The sequence below is a fragment of the Perognathus longimembris genome, chromosome 14, assembly GCF_023159225.1.
Source record: "Perognathus longimembris pacificus isolate PPM17 chromosome 14, ASM2315922v1, whole genome shotgun sequence".
NCBI lineage: Eukaryota > Metazoa > Chordata > Mammalia > Rodentia > Heteromyidae > Perognathus > Perognathus longimembris.
Window position 1 is genome coordinate 39939691 of NC_063174.1, and position 25440 is coordinate 39965130.

At 48.5% G+C, this 25440-nt stretch overlaps 1 protein-coding gene across 3 annotated transcripts in view; it reads right to left on the reverse strand.

The window, feature by feature from the left end:
- Dpf3 (double PHD fingers 3) overlaps window positions 1-22811 on the reverse strand; it is a 242640-nt gene extending 219829 nt beyond the window's left edge. For 2 of the 3 annotated variants that reach the window (XM_048362473.1, XM_048362475.1), the window contains exon 1: window positions 22722-22808. In XM_048362473.1, coding sequence (XP_048218430.1) covers window positions 22722-22753 — 32 coding nt within the window. In that variant the 5' untranslated portion in view covers window positions 22754-22808. Of the gene's footprint in view, window positions 1-22721 lie in introns of all 3 variants that reach the window. The other variant, XM_048362472.1, reaches the window with a different exon arrangement.
- Between the last annotated feature and the right edge of the window lie 2629 nt (window positions 22812-25440).

Sequence of the window (25440 nt, forward strand, 5' to 3'; positions counted from 1 at the left end):
AGGAAGGAAGGAAGGAAGGAAGGAAAGAAGGAAGGAAGGAAGGAAGGAAGGAAGGAAGGAAGGAAGGAAGGAAGGAAAAGCTAGGCACTATTGGCTCACATCTGAAATCACAATTATTGAGGAAGCTAGACTAGGAGAGATCAAGAGTTCTCAAGACATTATCTCCAAAATAATCAGCACAAAGCAAGGATGGAGGCATGGCTCAAGTAGTAGAGTACCACCAGTCAAGCAAGTGTAAGATCCTGAGTTCAGACTCTTAATACCATTTTTTAAAGATGGCTGGAGGCATAGCTCCAGCACTTGCCTAGGCTAGCATGCTAGGTTTAATCCCCAGCACCTAAAAAGGAACGGGGGTTGGGGAGAGTCTAGACTCCTTCAAGCAGTCTGAACAATTATTACAAGCTTCTGACTCATTAAACTTGATAATGGGTATGTGGAGACTCTTCCTACTATTTGATCTACATTTTCTGGGCATTTGACATCTTCCATAATAAAAAGCTATAATAATAGCAATAAACACTTAGATGCGCTAACTAAACACCACTTTCCTGATGGAGCTCAGGGGCTCTAAAATAAGTACTAACTTTTTGTGTTTAAAAAAAAAAAAAACTAGGGGCTGGGGATATGGCCTAGTGGCAAGAGTGCTTGCCCCGTATACATGAGGCCCTGGGTTCAATTCCCTAGCACCACATATATAGAAAATGGCCAGAAGTGGCGCTGTGACTCAAGTGGCAGAGTGCTAGCCTTGAGCAAAAAGAAGCCAGGGACAGTGCTCAGGCCCTGAGTTCAAGGCCCAGGACTGGCAAAAAAAAAAAAAAAAAAAACTAGTGAGGTGCTGGTAGCTCACACCTGTAATCCTAGCTACTCAGGAAGCTGAGATCTGAGGATTGCGACTCGCAATCAGGAAAGTCCCTGAGACTCTTATCTCCAATTAACCACCAAAAAACGGGAAGTGGCACTGTGCTCAAAGTGGCAGCGCACTAGCCTTGAACAAAAGAGCTCAGGGAGAGCACCCAGGCCCTAAGTTCAAGCCCCACAACCCACCCACCGCCCCACACACACACAAAATCTATATCTGGAAAGTATAAAAATTCAACATTGTTTACCCACACACACTCCCGTGTGGCTACAACCCACACCCAGGGAATTGTGTGTGTAAAAGAACACAGCATCCTCTCATAGGCTTTGTTTGTTTATGCCAAAACTGGGTCCTGAACTCGGGACCTCACGTTCTTGTTTGGCTTTTTCCACTCAAGGCTGGCACTCTACCACTTGAGCCACCACACCAAACCCCCCCCACCCCCATTCCCTTCCATGGGGTTCAAAGCATCTCCAGTTTCCTTATGATCCCACGCTCAACATCAATGGCATGATCTCAGGACAGTTTTAGAAAAGTCTGCGCATGCTCAGGAACTGCCTTTTATTTTGAACTCCTCAGTATTTTCCACCCTCCGTTGGTAGGCTGATCCCTGAATGCAAACCCCACCACGGGGAGAGTGGCTGTACTTGGGGTTGGACATCTGGCATTGAGCTCCCTCCTCCAGCCAGCCCTGGCACTTGGTGACTGTCAATTAGGGTGATCAAGTGGGCTGAGGTCCGGGGCCCCTCAATTATACCACTGTGCAGCCCAAAGGAAACTATCTAGGCCTTCAAAGCACTTGGCACCCGGGAGCCCCCACATGGAGGGTGTCATTGTTGGAGGCCCAGGACTGCCAAGGAGCATGCGCTCTGAGTATCCGGGCATTAGCATCAGAAGACACAGCCTGGCCGGCCGGCCAGCCAGCCAAGACAACTTGTTTCAGGCTCAGCTGCCCCCTCCTGTAGGATCCTGAAACCACATTGTGAGAACCCAAAGCAACAACGGGAGCAGGCAGCAGGAAGGCAGCGAGGGAAGAAAGCAAAGCAATTCCCAGCAGCAAAACTGTCCGAGGCTGGCGAACGAAGGGTAAGTCACTGGGGCTGGAAGGACACGGAGAAGCCGGTAAAGGGAAGCCTTCCCCGCTAGTGCTTTGTCCTTTGTGTTGTGCTTCTATTTTTGTTTGCGTTCTCTACGTTTAACCCAGAAACACCTCCCCAGAACTCACTCAGCCTGACCTTCCCAGGCTCCATTACTAAATCTCCCCTGTAGCTGCAAGGTAATTTTTTAGACCATGAGCTGGATCCGAGTCACTTCCTAACTTAAACTCTCCCACAGCTGCTTACTGCTTTGAGGATAAAGTTCACAACCCTTTAAAAGGGCCTACAGGCCCTGAATGTTCTGGCCTTTCCTGAGCTCTCCTATCAGGTCACAAGCTAGGCTTCTCTCCTTCTCTAGTGCTCCAGCCACATGGCTTTGTTTTCGGTCCTCTAACTGGCCACAGGACCCTTGTACATGCTATTCCCACTGCCTGGCATATCTCTTGTCCAAGGACACTTTCCTTCAACACACTATACCAAAACAATTCCCCTATTACTCTCTCTGGTATCTTCCTGGGCTTATAAACATATATCCCCACTTTTATTTATCTATTTGTGGTTGTGCGACTCACGTCTGTCTTCTCCCCAAGTAAACCATGAGCTCCATGAGTGGAGAGTTCATATTGGCTTGGTGTGTCAGGTCCATAGCAGGTGGCACATTGTCCGTGCCCAGTTAATGGAGGGTACGTGCCTAGTAGCCAGCTGTCTGCAGACATAGGTGGGTGAAGAGACAAAAGTGAGGTGTAGACAGCAGAGCTTCTCAAAGCAGTCTTGGATGGGGTGGGATGGGGGGTGGGGTGCCTAGGATCTGAGAATTCTTCACTGTCACAGACCGGCAGTCACCAGTCACCCCGAGATCTCACACGGTCTCATATAAGCCCATCCCCAAAGGACAATGAGAAAACGACTTACCTCTTAGGAACTGGGGGGGCTGCATAGGGGCCAAGAGAAAGAAAGGGCGGGGTGGGAGGCGTGCCCACCTTCTCCATGCCCTCCCTTAGAGGCTGGGAGCAGGCCCCCAGCAGCAGAGATCCTCTCAGGAGCTGCAGACCCAGGCGGCTGGGTTATCTCTGAGCTCCCTCTCCCCACCACCACCCCACCCCCAGCCACAGAGGCGTGGGGGGCGGGCAGGAAGATTGAGAACAGGCTGGCTTTCTACGTGGTTATCAGACACATGTCCATTCACGGGATGGAAAACAAGCTGAAGTTGAGATTCCCTGACTGAGCCACCGAGGCTCATCAATTACACCACATGGGAAGAAGGAAGAAGACAAAAAAGAAATGTCCGATGGTTAAAAATAACACAGGGGTCTGGTGTTGGGAAGATCGGGAGCCTGGAATGCCAACTTGTCAAGCACAGGGCCCTGCCTGCCACCACAAGTGGGTCCTGGGAAGTTCGAGCGCGCGCGCACACACACATACACTGGCCAGCTTGGGAGGGCCAGGGCTGAACATGGTGCCAGCCACCACCACCCCCCCAGACAGCCATCCTGGGAAGCCCACCCACAAAGACCACCTCTGCACCTGCACCCCCTCCCCTAACTGGGGGACAGGATTTGGAGGGGTCAGGGAGAGTCATCGTCGAAGTTGCTTTAGGAACATCCATTCTTCTAACAGCCTTTACAAAGGCAGAAGATCTCTTTTCTGCTGGACGGTTATGGAAACTGAGGCATAGAGCTTGTGAATCCCTGCCTTCAGTCATGAAAGTTGGATCCTGAGCCTGCACCCAAGTCACAAGTCACCCCACAGCTGGCTTGCCACCCACCCGCTCCCTGGAATGAAAGAATCTTGAGCTCACAAGAACTGTAGGGCCCCAGACACCCCTTCCCCCCAAGAACTTGGGCACACCAGCCTCACACTGCACACTAGCTCTCGTGGGAGGGAGTGGCTGGGGGTACAGGTGAGTAGTTGGGGGAGGAGGAGCTTATTCCTCCAGGTAAATCACCTCAGCCTGCCCAGGAGAAAGCGCGGTGTCTTAGAAACCTGCCACACCCTGTCCTATTAGAACTAAGAAACCCATTCCTGGTCCACCAGGCCTGGAGCTCCAGGGGTCAGCGCTTCTGAGCTCCTCCTTGATTCCATCTCTGCACTGTGCTTTATTCACACCATGTGCAAGCTCCGTGTATTGCCCCCTCCCCCACCGCTCTGGCCAGTACCCAGCACACATCACAAAGGACTTAATTCCAGCAGCTGGAGCTGAGAGCCAGTGGCTAGTGCCTGTCCTCTGGATACTTAGGAGGCTGAGATCAGAGGATCATGGTTCAAAGCCAGCCTGGTTAGGAAAGTCCTTGAAGACTCTTATCTCCAGTTGACCACCAGAAAACCAGAAGTGGTGCTGTGGCTCAAAGTGGTAGAGCACTAGGCTTGAGTAGAAAAAGAAAAAAAAAAGCTCAGGGACGGCGCCCAGGCCCTGCAGGGGCGGGGGGGGGGGGGGCGGGGGGAAGGCTGGAGGTGAAGGAGAGAGGGAGGGGCAAGGGGTTAGGAGGCCACCTGAGCTGGGGGTGCTGACCTTGACATGAAACATTACATAATGACTCCTTTATTCTGGACTCCGGAGGCCTTGGGGACACTTGACTACAAACTAAAAGAAAACACAGAAAAGAGAAGTAAGAGTTCACCGTAAGTTTTTTCTGCCTGAGGATTTGGAAAGCTAAGGTAGAGCTCACAGGAGCTGATGCGGGGACAGGAGGCTGCCCAAGGCCGTGCCTCTGGGTCCCTGTGAGGATGGGGACGTTTTAGAGTTTTATGTTATCCAGACCAGCTCATCTGGGAAACAAAGCAGATAAGCACTTGGGGCAACCCTTGGCAATAATGGAAGACTGTCCTAGCTATTGGAATTTCTTTGCTTCTGTATTTTCCTGTAAACTGAACACATCCCAGGCAGATAAGAATGAGTGAACAGGCCCAATACATTGAGCCTTCTCTGTTTGGCAGACTATAAAATAATGAAACAAGAGTCCTATTACTAGCTCACACTTGTAGTCCTACTTACTCAGGAGACTGAGATCTGAGGATCGTGGTTCAAAGCCAGTCCAGGCAAAAAAGTCTGTGAGACTCTTATCTCCAATGGACCACCAAAAAGCTGGAAGTGAGGCAATGGCTCAAGTGGTAGAGTGCCATCCTTGAATGAAAAGTGGGGGGGGGGGGGGGGGAAAGCCAGACACTGGTGGCTCAGGCCTGTAATCCTAGCGACTCAGGAGGCTGAGATCTAACAGTCCTGGTTTGAAGCCATCCCTGGCAGAAAAGTCTGTGAGATTCTTATCTCTAACAAACTATTCAAAAAAGCTGGAAGTGGTGCTGTGGCTCAAGTGGTAGAGCACTAGCCTTGAGCCCAAAGAGACTCAAGACAACGCCCAGGCACTGAGTTCAAGTCCTAGGACTGGAAAAAGAAAAAAAAATCTCAGGGACAGTGCCCAGGACCTGAGTTCAACCTCTAGTACCAACGCACGTACACACACACACACACACACACACACACACACACACACACACACACATCCTATTCTCCAAGAACAGAAAAGTCCTGACACTCAGACTCACAAACCAGCCAGGCTCCATCCTTCCCCTATCTCTGGATCTCCAGCACATGGTGGCAAATAACACCCACTGGTGTTCTCTGGGCCAAGAAATGATGGGCGCTTTCCACACTTCCTAGAACTCTGTAGATAAGTGTGCATCTCAGCTACTACCTTGTGCAGGACTGACCTAAAATTGAATGGTCCAGACCTGTTTGCCATCCCCCAGAGACATGTGTAATTAGATAAAAATGAGGACAGAATATGTCTATGTATCTGTCATACTGGGATGGCTGCCCAGAAAGGAAATAAGCACCAGGAAGTGGGCAGCCCCGCTGATGTGCACCCTCCGTCCTGCAGGGCTAAGCACTGGGACTGGGGGAGAGACACCCAGAAGAACAGGCACCAGTGCATTACCACCTTTCTGCCCCGGCAGACATTGTCTGCACAGTTCTGTGTCTGCCTATATTCTGTGCATCATCACCAGCCTCGCCTGTGGCTTTCCATATTGAATGAGAGCTAGCTGATCATCTCCTGGACTGACTAAAATCTGACTATCTATCTCCTCCTTAGATCTTCATCTTCTTGGCTCTGTGAGCCAAGCCTTTCCAAAGTGACACCTACTTTCCAACAGCCTGCCACAAGGGAGGATCTGGAGGGGAACTAACGCAGTACAAAGACATACAGAAGTCACAGGATAAGCCGGAGCTGGTGACTCCTGCCTATCATCCTAGCTACTTAGGAGGCTGAGATCTGAGGATTGCAGTATGAAGCCAGCCCAGGCAGGAAAGTCTGGCAGATTCTTAGCTCCATTAAACAACCAAACAAGCTGAAAGTAGAGCTGTGGCTCAAGTGGTAGAGTGCTAGCTTTGAACAAAAAGAAGGTCAGGGACAGAGTGCAGGTCCTGAGTTCAAGCCCCCCAGACCAGCACAAAAGAGAGAGAGGAGAGGTCACAGGAGAGATCAGAACTGCTCCCCGTATGAGAAGTAAAGGTACTGGCAGGAAATCCTTGTCTCACTGTCCAGGAAGCCATCTGCATTGGACACAGTTGGGACCCTGACTCCAAGAGCTACTTATCCATCTAGGCATCAATACTGTACAAAGCACACAGTAAGGATTCTTACAAAGAATACATTTCTAGCTGGGCACAGGGATTCACATCTATGATCCCAGCTGATCAGGAGAATTGAGGCTCAAGGCCAGTCCAAGGCAAAAAGTTCACCATGCCTCATCTAAGGCAATAAAAAGCTGGGTGCTGGTGGCTCACACCTGTTATCTCGGCTACTCAGGAGGCTGACACCAGAGGAATTCATGTCAGAGCCAGCCAGAACAGAAAATGGTTTCAAGGCTTTATCTGCAAAATAACCAGCAAAAAGCAGAGCTGGCAGCATGATAGAGCAAGCAAGCAGCTCTTCAGTTCAAACCCCACTACTGTCACGAGTAAATTAATCTTTTAAAAGCCAGGCACAATGTGGTAGATTTATCATCCCAGCTATATGGGAAGTATAACTAGGAAGACTGCAGTCCAGGACAACTCAAGCAAAAGTAAGATCCTATTTGAAAAATAATAAAAACAAGAAGCACTGGGATGTGTTTCAAAAGTGGCACAGTGTTGGCTCCAACATGTGACTGGGCTGAAGCTCCCTCAAAGTTTGATAGAGCAGACAGTAGACTCTCACTAGATTTCAACCTTGGGATAAGTCATTAAAGCACTCACATCTGCTGGTCTTCTTTTTTTTGTTTGTTTTGGTTTTTTGGCCAGTCCTAGGCCATGAACTCAGGGCCTGAGCACTGTCCCTGGCTTCTTTTTTGCTCAAGGCTAGCACTCTGCCACTTGAGCCACAGCGCCACTTCTGGCCATTTTCTGTATATGTGGTGCTGAGGAATCGAACCCAGGGCCTCATGTATACGAGGCAAGCACTCTTGCCACTAGGCCATATCCCCAGCCCTCTGCTGGTCTTCTTTACATTAAACATTAAAAAAAAAAAAAAGCCAGGTGCTGGTGCCTCTTCCAAATGCCACCATTAAGGCAGAGGGTGAGAAACATGTCCATTCTAAAGGCAAATCATTCGCTTGGGAAGTTCCCATTTACTTATTAAACATCTACTAGCCTAGCGCCTCCAGAAAGAAAGGCATGGGCAGCCCTGGCCTTCCAGGGCCTTACACTGTAATCAGCCACAGACAAGAATGTCTGTGCCTGGGATGGGAGTAGAGCATGCGCAGGACTGAGGGGGGCGGGGGGAGGAGGTTCGGGCAGGACAGGGATAGTCAGTACAGCCTGGGGGGTCAGCAAGGGCTGCACCCAAGACATCTGGGGCAGGCTGGAGCTGGAGGACAGCTGAGCTGCCTGTCTCCAGAAGCCACATGCAGGTGGGTGACGTGACCATGACCAGAACAAAACGAGTGGTGCTTCCCTCGAGCAGGGATACAAAGCATCCTTTCAGACTGACAAATTCATCCCCACCTCTCATCTGAAGCTCTCACCAGAGAGCCCGGGCATCTGGAAGGCACCCACAGATGGGCTCCTGGGGACTGTGAATCTTGCCCACAACCACAAGCCGACATTTGCATCTAGATGTGTTTTTCCCCTCTAGGGAGAGGATCTACAACTTTGCTAAGCTTCTTTTTGCTTGTTTGGTTATTTGTTTGTTTGTTTCTCCTTGCTAAGCAAGTGCTCCACCACCTAAGTCACATTCCTAGTCCTTTGGCTTTTAGTTTGCTTTTCAGTTAGGGTCTTGCACTTGTACACTTTTACCTGGTCTTGGACTGTGATCCTCTTCCCTTCTGCCTTCTGAGCAGCTAGCTAAGACTACAGGCATGCATCACCATACGCAGACGTTTTCCTAGGAGTCTGGAAGGAGTCTGTGAGTGCCAAGGAAGGAAGGAAGAAGAAATACCCCATGGCACAGAGTAGCCTGAGCACAAAGCCAGCTTTTCCCTTCACCATTTCCTGTACACAGCTGAGTTCCTGACATAGATAGGTTATGTAGGTTTTCAGGACTGGCAGAGCTAAAAGGAGGAGAGGAGCACTCTAGGATAAGGAGGTAGAAAGAAATTCACCATTTCCATCACCAAAACAGACTTCCGCCTATACTGACTCTTCCTCGAGAACTAGCCTAGACTTTAAAACCCTGTACCTCTTTTCCTAGGACACAGGAAATAAGACCTTCTCAGAGCCAACACTGTAAACTAAACTCCCCAAATGTGAATACAAGTCACCCAGGGCCATTCACTACAATCCCCCAGATCAGGCGCAAAACTTCGCTGGCAGTTGCCTAGCACAGTTAACCCTGAAGACTTATCACCAAATCAAAATGCCAAAAGGGTATTGTGTAGAACACATTGGCTCTGAGAAACAGCCCCTAGGTAGGCCTGTCGGCCAGGCCTCTGTGCTGTTCTTGGGATCCAAGAAGACTTGGCAGCCCAGTGAGGGATGGGACTCGGAGCTGTGCCAATGGTTGTTGGTCCACCACTGAGAAGTGGCCATGAGAAGGGAAACTGAGGGTTGAAGGAGAAAACAGCTCAGCTAGAGAAGAAATAGGCACCTCCTCACTTCTCCTTTCAGAGTATCCCAGCCATTACTCTCCCAAGTAGTTGCTAAGCAGATGCCAAGCAGGCAATGGAAGCAAGTCTTAGCTACACCCTTAACCAGCTCTGCCCTAAAGCCAGCATCCTGATGTAGTACCTAGCACCCTCCGTTCCAGGCCTGGTGGTACTTCTATCGTCCCAGCTACTTGGGAGGCAAAGACAAGTAGGATCACCTAATCAGTTTGAATACTAGCCTGGGAGTACACAGTGAGAGACAGACTGGTATTAAAAAATAAAATAGGAGCTGAGGATCTAGCTCCATGGAAGAGCATTTACATGGCAAATGCAAAGCCCTGAGGTGGGTCCTCAGTTCCACAAATAAATATAGAAATACATAAAATAAAATAGCCACTTATGCCAGGTCATGCCTGTAATTCTAGTGACTTAGGAGGCTGAGATCTGAGGATCGTGGTTCAAAGCCAGCCTGGGCAAGAAAGTCTGTGAGACTCTTATCTCCAATGAACCACAAAAATCCTGAGTGGCACTATGGCTCAAGTGGTAGAGCACTAATCTTGAACACAAAAGCTCAAGGCCCAGGACCAGCAGAAATAAAAATTTTAAAAATATCCAATTGCTACTGGCTCATTCCTGTAATCCTAGCTACTCAGGAAACCAAGATCTAAGAATCAAGGCCCCAAGCAAAAGTGTCTATAAAACCCTACCTCCAACTAACCAGCAACAAAAGCTGGACTGGGGGAATGGCTCAAGTGGCAGCATGACCAGTATAAGCAAAACCAAAACCAAGCAAGAACATGAGACCCTGAGTTCAAGCCCTAGTACTGGCGTAATATATATATATATATATATATATATATATATATATATATATATATATATTCTACTATATAATATATACATATATATATATATATATTCTACTCCCCTATATAAGGCTGAGTAGACAGGAAGATAACCCTCAAAGTCAAACAGCTCAGACTGAACTCCAGAAGCAGTTTTTAGCCAACTCTTCAGGGCAGGCACATCTCTGGATCCCACAAGCATAAAAAATGCAAAGAAATCCAGGCGCTGGTGGCTCACGCATGTAATCCTAGCTACTCAGGAGGCTGAGATCTGAGGATTGTGGTTCAAAACCAGCAGGAAAGTCTATGAGACTCTTATCTCCAATTAACTACCAAGTAAGCTGGAGGTGGCGTTGTGGCTCAAGAAGTACAACACTAGCCTTGAGCACAAAAGCACAAAGACAGTGCCCAAGCCCTCAATTCAAGCCCTAGCATGAGAATTAAAGCCATTAAAGAAGAGCTGGAAGCATGGCTCAGGTGCAAAGCCCTGAGTCCCAACCCCAGTACTACCAAATTAATTAATTAAAAGACCCAAAGAGGCCTCTTTTCCTAAAGCCCCCCTCTCTCTTTTCCTTTCTCTCCTTCTTTCTTTCTTTCTTCCTTCCTTTTTCACCTTCCTCCCTTCCTTCTTTCCTTTCTGTTAATGAAAAGCTCAGAAACTCGTGCAGCAAAAATGAAGTGAGACTGGCTTTCCTAAGACAAACTTTCCAATCCCAACCATCATTCAGACCAGCCCTGGGACGGCGGGGAACTCGGGAGGAAGACGTTGGAAATCCACCATCCTTGCCCTGCAAAGGTCTTAGGGCCAGGAGAAGGGGCCAATAAATATCTCAATCTGCAGGAAGAGCAAATGCAGAAGTCAAACAACCACAAATAAGGTGGATATAAATCCAGATAAAATATTAAAATCATTAAATGGCTGCTGCTCCCTGAAGATTGGGAAAAATGAAGAGAGTTAATTAAAAGCAATCTCCATGCACTGCTGAGCCGGCCAGCTCTGATAAATCAACAGCTGGGGCTGCTGTGGAGGGCAGGGGCGGGGCTAGGAAGGGGGTCTGCGACACAGAGAGCTGTGACGGTGATTTGAACACAGTGACTTAAGTTGCATGTCTTATTAAATACTTTATGACGGCTAAATAAAGTTGTTCTTCAGAGAGGGAAAATTAAACAAAAGAATAGAGAGGATGAGTACCAAATATCATCAATTGTCTTATGGGGCTGTCACTTCTGACATTATCCCTCAAAACGGAGGCTTCCACGTTTCTTCTTTCTACCTGATCTGCAAAAGTAGATGAGTCTTTTATCTTCTAAAATCTCTCAACAAAAGCTCAGGCTAATCTGGACACTGATAACTCCTGTCTGTAATCCTGGCTACTCTCCTAATCACTCTGGAGACTGAGATCTGAGGATCGCAGTTTGAAGCCGGCAGGGGCAGGAAAGTCTGTGCAACTCTTATCTCCACTAAACTACCTGAAAAGCCAGTAGTGAAGCTGTGGCCCAAGTGGTAGAACCTAGCTTTGTGCAAAAAGAAACTCAAAGGACAGTGCCCAGGCCCTGAGTGCAAGCCCTAGGACAGGCACCAAAAAAAAAAGTTTGGTCTATGTCTTTTGTCAAGAGCTGGGAGAAAACTCTCCAAACAGGGAAAGAAACTGAGGGAAAACAGAGATAGAAAAAAAGGCTTCAAAATCCCCATCCTTCATGCACGCCAGACTTTTCACACAAATTGAATGGTCAGCAAAAATGGTAAAAACTCTTTTTTTCTCTGTTTCTTTCTTCCTTCCTTCCTTCTTTTTCCCTTTTTTTCTTGCTTCCTCCTTTCTGAAGTCAAATAAAGTTTTTGAGGTTTTTTTTAAACAAATTAAAAAAGCCCAGAATTTAGAGGCCCAATTGGAAATCCAGAAAGACAGTAATTTTAGATGTGTTCGAAGGGCAGGCCTCTCTGTTCTTCAGGAAAGCCTGAGTTCTTCCTTGATGGAAACACAATCAAGAGAAATGATTGGGGGAAAGTGGTTTTTCTCCTCCATAGCGTCAGGATTGGAAGGGGAGTGTTGCATTGGGGGAACATAAGGAATTATGCATTTGGATATGCATTTTAATTAGGTGGACAGAAGCAGCCGCCTGTTAATTTTTCTTGCTTGTTTCCACTTAGCATTCATCACAGGCAGAACCACCATAGAGCGCTCCCACGATAATAGATGGTTCTGCATTCGCTAAGTCCTCGGGGAAAATAATTAGCAGGAGAGAATATATTCTCTCCACTCCCACTGCCCCATCCACCCTGCCCTCCCCCAGCTCCAGCAGCTCATTGCCTTCCCACCCCCTCCTCCCCTCCCTCCCCACTGACAGTAGCTTCCTGAGAGAGGCCTAGGGGAACAGTCAGCCTTCTGGGTCACAAATACTTATTTGGCCCTGCCAAAGAGCAACTGTCTCCACTAGAAGGAGAAAGAGACAGAGCCGAGACCTTGCTGGAAACAGAAATCCTAGTGGCCACTCTGCTGCTTGGTTCTGAGCGGCTGGATTGGCCAGGACAGAGTCAGAGAGTCTTGAGGCCTAAGTGGGTTGGGACTGCTCTAATGGAGCTCAACTCTAAGATGTGTGGAGAAACCTTGGTTGAGGATTCATGGGAGGAAAGATGACTTTGGACTTGATTTGCTTTTGTAAAGCAAAAGGATGGTAGTCGCTTCGCAGCAAGATTTGAGTCTGAAGCATTTCCAGGGCTGGCAACTAGGATCAAACTTGATGACAGACTCTAAGGTCTAAGGCCCACCAAGATAATGTTCATAGGATACTGCTCTGCACAGATGACATTTTCCCCACTGGCCTCTGTGTTTATGAGCAGATCCACGCTCTAGCTCCCACTCACCTCTTTGCTCTCTGTTGTCGTGTGTGTGTGTGTGTGTGTGTGTGTGTGTGTGTGTGTGTGTGTGAATACTGGAGTTAGAACTCACTCAGGGCCTTGAGCTCTCACTTGGCTTATTTCGCTCTTTCTTGAGCCACACCTCCCCTTCTGTCTTTTTGCACGTTAATTGGAGATAAGAGTCTCTTAGACTTTCCTGCTTGCGCTGGCTTCAAACTTACATCTTCAGATCTCAGCCTCCTGAGTAGCTAGGACTAAGCCCCCAGAAAAGAGCTCCTCACCACTGCTGACCTTCGACATGCGCGTACACCCAGCTCAGGGCTGCCAGGAGAAACGAAATAAGGCCTCCCCTGAGCTCATCCTCTCACCTATTTGAAACTCAGACGGTGGGGAGATCCCTCTGCAATTCTGGAGCAGGATGAGGAAGGTTTGCGTTTGCTGAGAAACAATGAAGGCCAGACGCACTGCGTTGTGTGCTCACTTTCATCTTGAAAAATAATGCTTAATAGATTAGGTTTCATTGATTTCTGAGAAGGCCCTAGTTGGCTATTGGAAACTTTTCAGTTCTCTGAATAACACCTCACATGTGTTGTTTCTGACTTCTAGGATGTTTACATTTATGATTTCATCTTTGGGTCCTTGAGAAGGGTTGGGGGAAGCAGAGCCAAGGGGCAGGGCAGAGGAGAAGGAAAAAGTTTCTGGCCCCTCATTATTTAAAAAGAAAGGCCTCCCTCACTCATTCTGGACTCTGAGACTGTCCAGTCAGTCATCCCAGGTGCTCCCACCCTGTCCGTTGCCAGGCAACACATCTCCATCTGCGTAGGGAACCTTCATTCCAAGCCTCACCTTGCAGCTGCTACCAGGAATGCCCCTGGAATCTCCCCCGTGCAAGTCCTGAACCCCTCAAGAAGCCTTTGTGCTCATGGAAAGATCTAAGGAAAAGGTGAGGATGGGAGAAGTTAATATCTGGGTTCCTGGATCCCACTCCCCCCTGGGGAAAGAAAACAAAAACAACAACATGGCTATAGAAGATCTGGTGAAGTGGCTAAAGTGTGTAACACCATGAATATCGTTGTATGTTGTTTTCTCCTATTGTGAGACCACAATTTGAATTTGTTGGGTTGGTATTCTATCACTTGACCCACACCTCCATCCTGGCTTTTTGCTGGTTAACTATAGAGATGGCATCTCAAGTCCTTTTCTGCACAAGCTGGCTTTAAACCAAGATCCTCCCATAGCAGCCACTGAAGCAGCTAGGATTACAGCCATAAACCACCAGTGTTTGGCTTATTTTAAGTTTTATAAGGTAGTAAGGGCCACCTGCACCATCTAGAAATATAGCACCTACATTTTAAAGAGTCCAAAAATAAAAGGAACCTAGGCATCTGCCCAAAGAATTAAAAACAGGAACTCAAGCAACTTCTTGGACAAATGTTCATAGCAGCTTTATTTGCATTAGCCAAAAGGTGGAAATGGCCCAAGTGTCCATTACCAGATAAATGGCCAAACAAAAACGCGGTATATACACACCATGACCATAAAAAGGAACAGAGTTCTGATACATGCTGCCACATAGATGACCCCTGAAGACATTATGCTAAATGAAATAAGCCAGACACAAAGGGACAAAAGTGTAAGATTCCACTTACATGAAGTACTTGGAACAGACAAATTTGAAGAGGCTGAAAGCAAGATAGTGCCTACTAGGAGCTAGCCGCAGGGAGTGGGGAATGGGGAAGTGTTTGTTTGATTTTGGTGCTGGAGATTGAAACCAGGACTTTGCCTATGCTAAATGCTCCCTCAACCATGCAGCTATACAGCCCAGGCCAGGACCTGATTGTTTAATGAGAACAGCCAAAGTTTCTATTTGGAGTGTTGAAAAGGTTCTAGAAGAAGATAGTGGTGATAGCTGTACACGTGTATTTAATGCCACTGGATTGCCCATTTTCATGGGGCACATTTTAAGTCATGCACAATTTTTAAAAGAGAAAAACAGTATGTCTCTCCGTGCTAGAGATCAAGGTGACTATTTGATTTTTCTTTTGGTTTCAGTCTCTTTCTTACATACTGGCTTCTATGCATTCACTGGTGGCTTTTTGCAACCCCCTCTTCCTGTTATAGGTATGTCGAAAATTGCCAAGAGAGCTTTTAAGCAAAGAAAAACCTGATAATAATCCCTCTGTAAAATCAGGAAATTCTGTTTTGTTTTAGCTTTGTCAGTTTTAGGGCTTGAACTCAGGCCTCACATTCTCGCATGACTTTTTTCACTCAAAGTGAGTGTTCTACCTGCTGAGCTACATCTCCACTTCCACTTTTTTGCTGGTTAATTGCAGGTAAGAGTCTCGTGAACTTTTCTGCCTGAGCTGGCTTCAAACTTAGATCCTCAGATCTCAGCCTCCTGAGAAACTAGGATTACAGGTGCAAGCCACCATGTCCACTGCAATCTGGGATGGTTTTTAAGGCATGTCAATGAAGGGGCAAGGCTGTGAGGTTCCGTCTAGACACTGCTGGCGCCCACACTGAGTGTTTCCTCAGCAGTAACACAGGCTACACTAGAGGACGCTCCGTGAGACATCAGTACAGGTTCAGCAGCTTCAGCTCCCTGACCCATATTCCTACTTCTGCACAAATGGAAGGAAAAGAAGCACTTTATTTCCATGTTAACCGGGAGGGGTGCCTTGGCAGAGGAGGAGGCCAAAGAGATTATGGCTAACTCCAGAGGACTGGCTGGAAACTTGATATATTCTCTCTCTGTCTCTCTGTCTCTCTCCTCTCTCTTTTCTCTTCTCTCTTCTCTCTCCTCTCTCTCTCTCTCCCTCCCTCATTGGCTGTGCTGGGATCAAGCCCAGAACTATGTTCCTGCTAGGCAAGCATGCCATTAAGCTGCTACTGCCCAACTCCTAGAAAAAAAAAATTAAGAGGAAATTTTTTTCTCAGAAATACAAGTGTTTTTCACACCCAAAAGCATTACCTGAATGCTTTTAAACATCAAAATAAGCCAAGTGATCTTCTGGTCCCTCTCGTCCCAGCCCATGGTTGCAGTGCTAATGAGAAGGGTGAAGAAGGATCAGCGAAAAACCCATATTCTAAACATCCTACCACCTGGTCCTCAGCCTCAGGCCTTGAGAAGGGACAGGAAGTTCCATCCAGGTTTAAACCCTAAATGGAAGCCCCATGTGGCAAACTGGGCAGGAAAAGATGGCACTGCAGGAGGGATTCCTAGTCTTATGATCCCCTGAGTACCCCCACTTTAAAATCAAGACTAAGCCTGGTGCCAGTGGCTCACGCCTGTAATCCTAGCTACTCTGGAGACTGACTACTGAGGATCACGGTTCAAAACCATCTGGGGCTGACAAATCCAAGAGACTCTTATCCCTAATTAATCAGCAAAAAGCCAGAAGTGGAGGTATGGCTCAAGTAGTAGAGCCCCAGAGCATTGACCTTGAGCAAAAACACTAAGCAAGAGTGCAAGGTCTTGAGCTCAAGCCTTAGTACCAACAAAAAAAAAAAAAAAAAGAAAGAAAAGAAAACAAATAAATCTGAACCCTGTCCACTAGTTTTCTTCATCCTAATTGAGAGCAGTATGAACCAGGACATTTTTGACTGGAAGGGAACTTGAAGGCCCATCCATTCTCATCTGAAAGACAAGGAATAGGGAGCTCAGTGAAGTTACACCTCCAGGATCATGGAGCCAGTGGGTGGAGTTCCGGGCTGAGATGGAGCCGCTGGATCCCACACCTGCAACCTTTTCTCTTCCATCACTCTGAAGATTTCACCAAGGCTTCTGAAGACTCCTGCTGGTAAGAAATGTGCACAGAAGAAAGACAGAGTTTGGGACAGGGCCAACAGGGATGGCAGGTAAAAGTTGGGAGGAAACTGCTAGTAGAGATTTCCATCACAGACAACATAAACAGCAGATTTTCAAGATGAATAACAACAATTTAAACACCCCTCATTTCACAGCAACCTGAGATGACCACCATCCTGACTTCAGAGAGAGAGAGGAGAGGGCAAAAGGAAGATTAGACATGTGTCATTATTGTTCACCAGGCCTGGAAGGGTGCGGCCCCATTGTGGGCTATTTGAACCCCACTATTAGGCGCTCTGAGCCTAATCCCCCTGCTCCTCCCTGCTCCCACATGGTGCCCCTGAATCTCAGCTTCCCTCTCTTACTCTGCCAGTACCCTCCAAGACACATGACTACCATTTACAAACACACAACCTAGAAATTCTCCACACTCAGACTCTTTTCCTCCCTCCCTCCCCCACTAACACCTCCCAGCCTTTAAAACTCTAATGCAAATCACAGGCTTCAAGACCCTTCCCTGGTGACAGTTTTACGACATTAGCTCCATTCATCCATATGGTTTGACAGACTGTGAAACTCCAGTAACTGGACCAATAAGAAAAACAAATCCGCAAAAACCACCAGTTACTCACACACTAGAAAACTTGGGAACTTGCAATGGAGCACAATATCAATCTCTTTTGTAGTTCAGCCATCATCTTTTCTGATGCCCAGACTAATCTTTTTATCTTTCCTAGTTAAATACCTTCACATATAAAGACTATTTTAAACTAGGGTCCTGCTTACATAAGGCTCCTGATGGAAAATGGTGGCTGGGTAAAAAAATATGTCAATGATTGTGGGAATTTTTTGGCCAGAGGTTTGCCACATTTGGCTACATTTCTATCTCCAAGTGACTTTCAAAACACTCAAAAACCACAAAAGTTACTTTGCAGAGGTTGAAATAATAAACAGCTCTGCATTCTGGTACCTTCTACGACCCAGCCTCCAACCCCCATGACAATCAGCATAGCTACACTTTGAAAACTGAAATATTGGACTCTTTCCTTTTTTTTTCTCTTTTTCTGGTACATAACCAAAACAAAACATGCTGACCATGGATGTGTGTGTGTGTGTGTACGCACGCACGTGCGTGTGCGCACTGGTACTGGGGGCTTGAACTCGGGACCTGAGCACAGTCCCTGAGCTTTTTTACTCAAGGCTGAAGCTCTCTACCACCTAAGCCCAAAACTCTGCTTCTAGCTTTCTTTGGTGGTCACTTGGAGATCAAAGTCTCATGGACTTTTCTGCCTGAACTGTGATCCTCAGGTCTCAGCCTCATGAGTAGTTAGGATGACAGCCATGAGCCACAATGGCATTTTCAATTTTGCTTTGATCTGAGAAGACAGCTCACTCAAATAGCTTGAGATGCTATCGTTTTTTATTCCAGGTGCATCCAAATGCTAGCCAACTGCAGGATTCTAAACAAGCCAGAGAATGTGAAGTCTCCCACCAAGTGACTGCTGAATTCCAGCCCCCTTGGTGGGTTTGCGCAGTTCCGGCGCAGGGGAAGTCTCATCTCCGAAGGCCCCCAGGCGCTCTGCTTTTCTCCGAGGCTTACTCTGTGACAACATCTCTCGAACTGGGTTCTGCCAGAAATCAATCTCTTTTATTGGTATGTCATGAAACCCAAGACACTTGTGAAAAAATATGTTGCTGAAGTTTGGTAGGGCTTGTGGCCAGTGGCAACCCAAAAACAGATAGGAAAGGAGGTTCTTAGGCATCTGTCGGCCTCAAATGTGTGAGTCCTTCTTCATGAAGCGCTGAACTAATGTCCATAAAAGGTCGCAAGTCCAAAAAGCCCCAACCCCACTGCTCTTCACTTAGTACCTACCCATCACCCCCACCTCCACTGAAACAGCCCAGAAGAGATTAAGCCCAGGAATGTGGCTCCAGGCCTTCTTCTCCTGTCAACACAACTAAGCTGGTGGCCACAGCAAGTGTGAGGTCCAGCTCCTCCCTTCACCTGCCCCCCAAACCACTTTAGATTAGAATGCCAGGGGATGCAGGGCAGAGAAGGGAGACAGAGAGGAAGAGTTTCAGCCCAACTACATAAATGACCCCTGTTTGACCTTGGCTAAGTAAACCAAGGTGTCCTTGGGATACCAACACATGCATCCAAGCAAGAGAAAAGGTTGTTTCAGTTTTTTGTTTGTATGGGATTTTGTTTGTTTCAGTAGTGGAGTTTGAACTCAGGCCTGACCTAGGCAGGTGAGCTAGTACTTGAGCAACACACGAAGGACTCAAAAGTGAAGTGTGACACGACTATGCATATGTGTGTTCATCATCATAAGCATCACCCAATAGTTGGCTTTGTTTCATTCTTTATAAATAATTAACTTGAGGTAAAGCTCTAGTGGTTTACATGGAATTAGTTAAAAATAATAACAGTTACTTTTTTCATAAGCAGACAGTTATAATAGCTACATATGTGCATAATCAAGTCTGGCAGAAGGTGGCAGACATTCCCCATTAAATACACACAATCCAGAGTGTAGATAACTTGCAGAAAGAATAAGTGATGTTAGTAGATTCGGAGGAAGGTGGTTTAGGTGATTTAGCTAAAGCAGACCAAATGAGAATTTATATTAAAAGCATTGCTTCCTGGTTATACAGAAATCAACTGAAATATAAAATCTCAGGCGACTTACACACAGACGTTTACCAAATCCATACTTAAGTTACCTATATGTGTTCATTTTGCTATATACCTTTCATTGCTTATGTTTTTTAAAAAAATGAAGATGACTCACAGATCTCTGCTGAGACAATATAGTTGCTAAATTAAATGATGGGTCGTGCACATTTACACATCAGACATGTCCCTTGGTGCTTTTAAATTCTATTTGTCCAGATGTGACTGCCTGGTTTGTGGGGCCACCTGCTGTGTCCCCTTTGTGATCTGATCAGTCCGGGCAGCTCCTGTTTCTGCCTCTAACACCCTGTTGGGCAGTAATAAGATGTTAAAGGCGACAACAGAGAGCCCAGCCAGGCTGCCAGCTTCAGAGAGGAAGGGGGTGAAGGGTACAACAAGGAAAAAAGAGACAGGGAGTTGTGGGGAGATCAAAGACAGCCAAGAAGAAAGCTGAACTGCTAAGAAAGAGTAATGTGGCTTCTTCAGGAGCTTGGAGCCTTTAGGAAGGACCCCAAAGCAAAGAGATTGCACTTGTACCATCCAGTTTGCCCCCACTGGGCTAATGGAATTATTGGATGCCCCATATGGAAGAAACTAGCATCATGAAAAATAGTCCATCCACTTAGGTGTTGGATGAAACCTGATCTGATTTTACACAACCTCTACTTCATCCCCAGACCCAGAGGAAATCTTTGTGTGACCAGTTTCTGTAGGGGGCGTTCTTGATGTTGGCTTTTTTTTTTTTTTTTAAAGAAGGAGGAGAGACCCAGAAAGCGCACAGAGAAAATGCTAATGTCCCGGCACGGCCGTTTCATTGTCAAGAGGGACACATAAGCATAAAAACATAGCTCTCCAAACCCCTCACTCCCCGCCCCGCAAGCCGGCCCGGCCGCTCCCGGTTCCTCGGCGCTTTGTTCTAATTTATCCCATGCATAATTTATTCACGTGTGTTTTGTTTCCTGATCAGCAACTTCTAAACACAAATGAAATAGAAAAGGTGTTCGACTAAACAAGTTTTTCTTTAAATGAATAAATAAATAAGGCAGATGTGTCCACCAATCGCAACGTGTGTGTTCCTTCCTACGGAGTTTTAAAATTAAACAAAAAATTAGAGAAATGTCTGAGGCGCAGAAAATAAAAAAATAATAAAGCCTGGCGGAAGGGGGCATTGTTTACAAACCCCCTGCCCCTAGGGAAAGAGTCTGCGATGGCAAACAGGATGGCTAATTATAAATGACCACCCAACTCCCACCCTCGGGAAGCACGCTCGGTGGGCGTGCGGGGCTGTGTGTGCCGGTAGAGAATTACAAATGCCTCCTGTGGCACACGTTCCTAATGACACCCAGTACGAATGTCATCCACAACTAATTCCACGAACCAGCCTGGATTTGGCCACTTTCTTCCCGCGTCTCTGTCCTCCCCACCCACCTGCCCACACACGCACCCGGAGTGGGGGGGGGAGGGGGAGGGGAGGGAGGGAGGGAGGGGTGGAGCAAGCTGGGGATCCCCTGAGCGCCGAGATCCTGCGTAAGCCGGCTTGAGGGGAGGGGGGTTGCGGGAACCCAGCGCGCGGCACCCCCGCACGCACGTGAACTTTCAGTTTGCCAGGGTGGCACACATCGGCTCAGCTAGGTGATCGTAGCTGGGAAATGGGGAAGGGGGGAAATCGCACATCAACTGTGGGGTGGGTAGAAAAACTCGTAGCAACGGCCACGGCCACGGCCGCGCGAGCGACCCGGGAGCGCAGGGGAGGTGAAGTTACGCCCATTTATTTCTGCCAGAAAGCATTAACTGTGCTGGGTTTGAAACGCCGCGGCGTTCGCAGGCAGGGTATCTGAGCCTGCGAGCCAGCACTGCCGCCCAGGACCCCCCTCGGATCATCCGAGCATCCGCGGCTCCCTGCGTCCTCCGGAATGAACTCCGCGACCTGGGACACGGCCCCCGGGGTCTCGCTGATGGCAGAGCAGCGGGTGCGGAGCGCGTGGGGTTCTCCCCCGCGCGTTCCTCTGCCTTAGGAATCCCCGCGACACCACCACCACCACCACCCTCCGCTGCTCCCCACTGTGAACCCGGGCTTCAACTCCCCGAGCCCGGGCTTAGTAGATCCTGGGTGGACAGCCGCCACCCGCAGCGAGGAATTCGGTAGAAAACCCTGGTCCGCACCTCCCCCTTCCCGCCGGGGGAGTCCTGGGTCCAAGGGGCGCTGACCCCGAGCCCGGAGGAAGCCACCCTCGGCCGGCGTCCCGGCCACCAGCACCCCCTCTTTCTTTCTTTTTCTTTTTCTTTTTCATTTTTTTTTTTTTTACAGCAATACTAGTTTTCCAAGGCCACCACCACCACCACCTCCTCCCCGATCACAAGCGGACTTGGCGGCTTGAACAGTTCCACCGACTGGAAGGAAGGAAGCCAGGATGAAAAGGAGGAGGAAGGCAGGCAGGCAGAAATAGGCTGTGGGACCCGCGGACTGGCCCCCGCGAGTCCTCCCCTAGCCCGGCCCCCTCCGTCCGGGATCTGGGCGTCCGCTCAAAGTCTCCCCGAGGCGGCCAGAGGCACCTGCCTCTCTAGCCGGGAGCAGACGCTGCCCGCCCGGACCCGGAGCCCCCAAATCGCCTCTCCACCCGCCTCGGCTTTTCACCCAGAGGCGGCGAGAGCACCAATTCCTAAGACCAGCAGCCTCCCGGCCTTCAAATCAACCTCAAGTTAACCCGAGTCGTTAATTTACTACAGCCAGTCCGCCTACAAAAAAAAAAAAAAAAACGAAAGAAAGAAGGGGGGGGGGGGGAGAACAACGCAGACACACCGGCGACCGCCCGGAGCGCTTTCACGATCCCGAGCTACTGAGCAGAAACGCCCGGGGCAATCACCTGGGCCCCCGGGCTCCGGGGACCCGCTGCACCCCCACCTCCACACACACCCCTGTAGTCCTCCCAACTCCGGAAGGTTTTGCACAAACTCCCGGAGAGAGATCGGAAGGCGGAGAGCGCCCTGCAAACTCCGGAGCCGCAGCGGGCTGTCCGCTCACCCCGGCGGACGTGGAGCCGGGCGGGGGGCCTCGGGTTCCCGAGGTCCGAGCTCCGCCAAGCGCACCGCAGCGGTCCCTGCCCCACGCTCGGTCCGGGCTCCGCCGCCCCCCGGCGCGGCACTCGTCTCCCCGGTAGGCAGGGGACTCCGGGGACCGTGCTGTCCCCGAGGTACTCACGACCCACCAAGCTACGGAGCGCAGCCGAGCCTGGCTCACCACCTACGGGTACCCCCCACACCCACCCCTTCTGGTTCCCCCAATTAAACGCAACACAAATGTAACAATTTTCTTTTTGTTAATTGCATCTCCTGACATTTCTGCGCGCTGGGAGGAAAATAAAAAGAAGATGAAGAAGTACGAGCAGAAAGAAAAGAGAGAAGCCCCGCCGTAGCTGGAAGCGCCTGCAAGCGCCGTGCATTGGCAGCGCTCCGCACGCAGAAGGCGCCTTTTTTTTCATATTGAAACCACGCGGAATATGTACATTTTTTAGTCTTACTTACGCTTTCAGGGGGTTGTGAATGACAGTCGCCATTTTGCTACAATGTAACAGAATATTGTCTGTCTCAGAGTTCTAAAGGTTCGCTCAGGGGAAGCGGCGGGCCAATCAGAGCACGGGATACCGGCCTGCCGACCAATCGGCGCGGCTGGTCGCCAGGTGGGTGGGGCCTGCGCGGTGGTAGTTATTAGGGGAGCTGTCAAAGCCCAGAGGTCACTCCCTTTTGTAGAGGCCGAGAGCGAGCAGGTCTTAAAGGGGCAGTGCCTCTCTAGCAGCTGGTTTTCCGATTGGGGCAAGTGGGGACCCACTGAAGAGTATTCAAGCTTGGTTTGAGTCCCTACTTTTCCAAATAACTAGAGTGTTTGCGCTCCTGGATAGAAACATTAACGTATTGCCAACAAATCATTGAACTCCATTCATTTAGCTTTTTACTTTGCATGTCATCATTTTGGTTGCTTTTTTTTTTTAAACACACACACCCCCACCCCAACCGTAAATCCTCTTGTTCCAGTGCAAAAGTTGGAAGGCTGCCGTTTTCCCCCAGAACTGGCTGTCCGAGCCCTGCTGTTTACTAATGCTTTGGGTCCTGGGGGGGGGGGGGGGGGGTTAGTATTCTAGTTCCCCAAGTGTTTTATCTCTGGCCACCTTTTTCTCTGGGTTTCTGGGAACTGCCACCCCTGTTCCTGGAGACTGCGGGACAGCAACTCCCTCCCCCGGGAATGTCTCAATGTCAGGCCCGTTCTCTCCTGCAGCCAAGGCTTTCATTATGTAATTCACGAGGGTCACTCTGCGCGATCCCCCCCCACACCCTGTGTCTGTGTGTGTGGGTGTATGTGTGGGTGTGTGGGTGTGTGCGCGCGCGCGCTCTCGCTCCTCCTCCCCCCCCCCCCACACACACACCGATTCTCCCTCACCGAAACCTCTGAAGTGATCTGACTCCCGCCAGCCAGAGAGCTAGGTGGTACCTGGCTCGGTGAAGGGTGGGAAGATTTAAGGCAACTTCTGGAAAGGCTCTGCAAGTAACTAGGCAGAAGTTGTAGAGCCGGACTGAACGCTGCCAGAATCCGGGAGTGGCACGAGGTATTCGGGCGCCACCTTTCAGTATTTAGATAGAAGGTGAAAAGAATTTGTTCGAGTGAAGGGTCCGACATGGCCCGAGGCATTCAGAGAATCCAGGTCTGCTAGGGATAATGTGAATATCTAAATAGCAAGCCCTTGACAAAATTGGAAGGCTACTGCGAAGTCAGGCGACCTCCGAGCACAGAGAGGCTCCAATGGATGAAATCGACTAAACCCCATAGAAGAGCAGGGTCTTCATTAGCGGGCAGGAGTCTGGCTATTATTCCCAAACTGTTTAATCAGGTCAAATAGTTAAGATCGGAGGGGGAGGGAGAGGGGAGGGGGAGGGGAGGGGAGCCGGAGGGGGAGGGGAGCCGCGGGTAACCAGAAGGTAAATAGTTCTTCAAGCAACTCTCAACATCCCTTTGCTCCTCTCAAGGCAATGAATAAAGTAAAATAGCTTTTTTAAAAATATCCTAGATCCTTCAGAGTTCAACTTCATACACCAGTAGAGGTATGAATAGGCAGAGCAAGACTATGTTTGTAACCCACTTGATGTGTGTGTACTGGTACTACAGCTTAGCTGTGCTCACAGCTGGTGCTCTACCACTTGTCTATACCTCTACTTCCAGCTTTTTGGTGATTAATTGGAAATAACAATCTCTTGGATTTGCCCTGGATGGCTTTTCTTTCCCCTTTGGGTCAGTCCTGAGGCTTGAACATAGGGCCTAGGCACTGCCCCTGAACTCTTTTTGCTCAAGGCTAGTGCTTGCTCTACCATTTTTTGTTGTTATTGTTTTTGTTTTGTTTTGTTGGTAGTAGGGCTTGAGCTCTGGGCCTACGTGCTGTCCCTTAGCTCTACCACTTGAGCCATAGCACCACTTCTGGTTTTCTGGTGTTAACTGGAGATAAGAGTCCCACAGACTTTCCTGCCCACGCTAACTTTGAACCACAACCCTCGATCTCAGCCTACTGAGTAGCTAGGATAGTATCAGAGTCAACTTGTATAGATTTCTTTGTAAAGTTTATGTAGCATCTTGGCTGAGATTACAGTCTGAAAAAGCCATTTCCTTTTCTCAAATTAAAGACTGAAGAACCACTTCCTTACTAACTTATTAAGGGATTGATTCAAAAACAAGTATTTTGCCTAGGATAGACCTGACATCACCAAGAAGGAAGTCTGAATTGGGCCAGGCACTAGTGGCTCACCCCTATAATCCTAGCTGCTACTCAGGAGGCTAAGATCTGAGGATGAAGGTTTGAAGCCTGTCTGGGCAGATAAATCCAATACACCCTTCTCTCCAATTAACCATGGAAAAGCTGGAAGCTGGGATGTAGCTCAAGTGGTAGAGCACCAAAAGCTTAGTGAAAATATGACACCCTGAATTCAAGCCCCAGTACAGACAAGCATTCTCTCTCTCTGTTGTCTCTCTCTCTCTCACACACACACACACACAGCTGAGTTGAAAGCCTCAGAACTCTCACCTCAAAGGGAAATATCATCAAAGGCACAGCAATTCAAACTGGAGGACAACATAGTTTAACATACACAGCCTGCAAAAGAAGTAGGAAGTTTAAGAGGCTTCCTTGAATGAGGCTTATAAATTTAATGAGAAAAGAGGGAAAAGCAAATTTATATTATATTAAAAATGCATGCTCTACAC